Genomic DNA, 3,479 nt, shown 5'->3' with positions numbered 1-3,479 from the left:
ATGCGCTTCATCCCCTCGCTCCCCCCCCTCCCACGTGACCGCTGCCAGCGGCCATCCTGCGTGAGGGCCCCGCGCGGGCCCGCCCTCGCGCCAGAACCAAACATGGCGCTCAGCGCTGAGTCCCTCTGCGCGTCTCCGCCCCGAAGGCCAGAAAAAGTTGGCTGTTGGATAAGAATACCCGGAGGCCTCTCTCTCATTATTGGCCCAGTGATTGTCCCGCCCACCAAGTCAGGGGCTGGCGTGCCCCCCTCGTCCCACGGGAGCGAGCAGGGCTGGGTCCGTGGATGTGGAGGGTGGTACTTTGATGACTTAATTCCTTCCAGACGTGTTTCCAGCCTTCTTTCACAGCGCGGTGGTGACCTTATCCCTTTCGGCTTTCTGTCATTACCAGTGTCTGTGTTCAGGATGGCAGACTACAGCCCAAGCTCATATCTCTGCCAGTGTCCCAATGGCTGCAGCTGGCAAAATCAAGCCATGGAACTTGAGGAAATCAGTGAAACAGTGGGAATAGGCCGGCTCATATTGGCGTCTGTTAGCACAGGTGTGTGGGCAGCAGCAAAAAGAGATGCTGTTGCTACACAACACAGCTGGGCTGCTAGAAGGGCCAACTTTGCTGGAGTGTTGCTTACGGGGCAGCTTTGGTATGTTTTTCCCACAAATCCCTAGTTGTATGCATTTGGAGCACATCGGTGATGTAATATATTTAGTATAGAAATAGTCAAAGTAAACTCTTGGGATGTGTTTCTGTGACCTCAGTGGTTTTGGCTGTATCTATGTTACTGCTGCAGAAAATGTTTGTGTTAGAGCTGTGGTTATGTGAGCACATCTGTGTATCATACCAGCGTAGGAAAAACATCAAGTAAAAGAAGTTCCATTTATGACGTTTCACCTTTATACCAGTGTAATTATAGGAACACTTGTGGTACAGCTGGCAGTACAGCTGTATCAGTCAGGTATTAAATAGCCCCGTAGTTCTGCTTGGTGTAACTGTGCCCGCTGAAGTCTGCAGTGTAGATGTGGTGTTAGATTATATTGTTCTCCTGACCTCTCACATCTCTTTTAATCACATGGAGCAACTCATTTCAAATACATCTGCGTTTTCAAAGCATTGCAGCTTTATTACCTGACTTTATGGCCAGCCTGGCTGAAACTCAAGCAGTGAACTAACTGACCTGTATAATGTTGTTTAATGGTTTTTATGTTAGTTATCTAATTTCAATTCAACTGTAATAAACATGCACAGGCATCTGGGTGCATATGTGTATAAATAGATTATGCCTCTTTGTATAAATACCTACTACTCATCTGTTACAAGAATATGTTTGATTAATTTCTCTGTAGTTGGCAAAGAAGGCTCTTTGGGCTTATGTTAAATTACACATTTCAGATGTGCAGTCTTGGGAAGCTGCCATAAGGAATAGGAAAATGGCTTGTAGTCTAATTTGCTTGCCCTTTTTCAGGTTAATCATAATCCTACTTTCTTGTGTTGACTTTATGGCACCATCCATTTCTGTTCCAGAAATGTGTCACTTGAACTCTGTTGTAGTCTTTGTTTTGAGATCACTCTACTGATAATTTATTCCATATGTTTACCATTTGTGTAAACTTTTCCTGTGTTTCAGAACATAAGATGGGAAGAAATAACTTACCTTTATTATTTCCCATCCCCCATACTCTAGCCACTCTGGCTTTTTCTACTTACTTTTTTTGTTAAAGACCTCCTTGTTGTTGCAGTGAAGACCAGCCCGTCACACAGTCATCAAGATTTGTGACCCAGGCCTATTTTAAGCCTTGTTAAGTTCCAGATTTACTCATAGTTCCCTAATTTTTAAATCTACCACTAATAGGAAGCATAATTCAAAACAGACTCCTTCCTGAAACAAGTCTGGCTTCAGTGCTGTTTCAGCCTGGTTTCTGAGGATTCCACAGCTTGTGCCTCATCGAAACCAGACACACCACTTTGCCTAATCAGGCCCATGGATCAGGGGTTCTTGATGTGTGGGAAGCAATGCCACAGGGAACACACAGAAGTTTATTGTCCTTCTGAGTGGGGAGAGCAATGAAAACAGGGAGTTCAGGAGGAATAGCCTACCTGGATCTGCAGAGAGCCTACAGCAATGCAGCTACAGGAAGAATAAACTTTCCCATTCAGGAGCAGCATCACTACTGCCTTGCCTCCCTGAAGAAATGTGACATACCTGGCTTACTGGGAAATCCAGTATTTTTCCCTTAAATGGTCCATGCTTCTGCAGCCATGCTTTTAAAATTTAGATTCTAGGAGATGGATGAAACAGGACCTGTGTGCAGCTGCTGCTTCTTCTGTACATGTCCTTTAATAGAAAATTAATTGAATTACAGTGCATGCTCCCTGCACTGATCCCTGCGCTATTTCACACAGGCAGCAGTGGCCTCGTTGGGGATACTCTGTGTTCTCATCTGTTTGCCCTGTTCGCTGTCTGTCTTCTTTTGCTGGACTCCCAACAAAACAGCTAGTCAATAGTCAGAATATTTATATTTTTTAATTATTTAATGACATTGAACAGTAGTTGGCAAAGATTTCTGGTATGCACATAGAGCTGTTAAACGGAAGGAGCACTTACTTTCTTTACAGAAGCGCTTTCTTTATAAGCACAAAAACTGTGTTTAAGAAAATCAGGAAATTATCTTATTGAATGACAGTGCTCTAAACACGGCACCTCTTTATGCCTTTTGACTGTGGTTGCTGCACTGAAGAAAAGCACTCTAACAGTGGAAAAGCAGATTCAAACCCTTTTTCCTCTGGCGAAACGTTGTTAATGTTTTCTTAGGATTTGCTGCTACTATTCAAGTTAAAATTATTTCCTCACAAGCAGAGATACATTCAGGATGTCACAACAGTTGCTTTGAGAATAAGTTTATACATTAACTTTGAAGCCTAAAGAAGAGCTAATACTTCATGTAACAACTCATTATGATTTTATGTATCCTCTTCTATTCAGAATCCATCTCCATGAAAGCTTCCTATTTTGCTGTTCCTCTTAGAGGCATTTTATACAGAAACAAGACCGTGAGGCATTCAAGTATTGTTTGCACAGTTGGGTTGCATTGACTGTACTCTGTTAGAATGTGGAAACATGGTCTTGCATTTAGAATTCAGCCTATGGAATTCAGCCCGTCAAACATGAGCTGAACATGCTCTTCAGTTTATGGGATGATCACAAATGGAACTAAAATGTACTCAGCAAGACTGTAAAAATTTTGAACACCAAGTATGTGTTTCTTTATTTTATTTATTTATTTAATTATTTATAATAATTTATTTATTATCTTTATTCTTTATTTATGCTGAATAATTGCTACAGCAATGTTTTTTTCTACAGTTTGGAGGCTTTGGTGTCACTGTTTAGTGTTCCCTCTTATAAAACTGATGCACTTTCTTCGTGAAGGTAACCTACCATTTCTGGAGTCCTTCCCAGGTCAGTACTATCTTGCTCTCAGTG

The 3,479-nt window shown here is 42.2% G+C and overlaps 1 protein-coding gene across 1 annotated transcript in view; it reads right to left on the bottom strand.

The window, feature by feature from the left end:
• The window catches only part of SKAP2 (src kinase associated phosphoprotein 2), a 119,973-nt gene extending 119,869 nt beyond the window's left edge, over window positions 1-104 (bottom strand). The window contains exon 1 of the mRNA XM_017731163.1: window positions 35-104. Within this exon, the coding sequence (XP_017586652.1) occupies window positions 35-104 (70 nt within the window). The remainder of the gene's footprint in view (window positions 1-34) is intronic.
• Window positions 105-3,479: the final 3,375 nt, after the last annotated feature.

This window comes from Corvus brachyrhynchos, unplaced genomic scaffold (genome assembly GCF_000691975.1).
Source record: "Corvus brachyrhynchos isolate BGI_N302 unplaced genomic scaffold, ASM69197v1 scaffold84, whole genome shotgun sequence".
Taxonomy (NCBI): Eukaryota; Metazoa; Chordata; class Aves; order Passeriformes; family Corvidae; genus Corvus; species Corvus brachyrhynchos.
The sequence above is the reverse complement of the archived record's forward strand: the minus strand, read 5'-3'. Positions and strand labels throughout refer to the sequence as shown.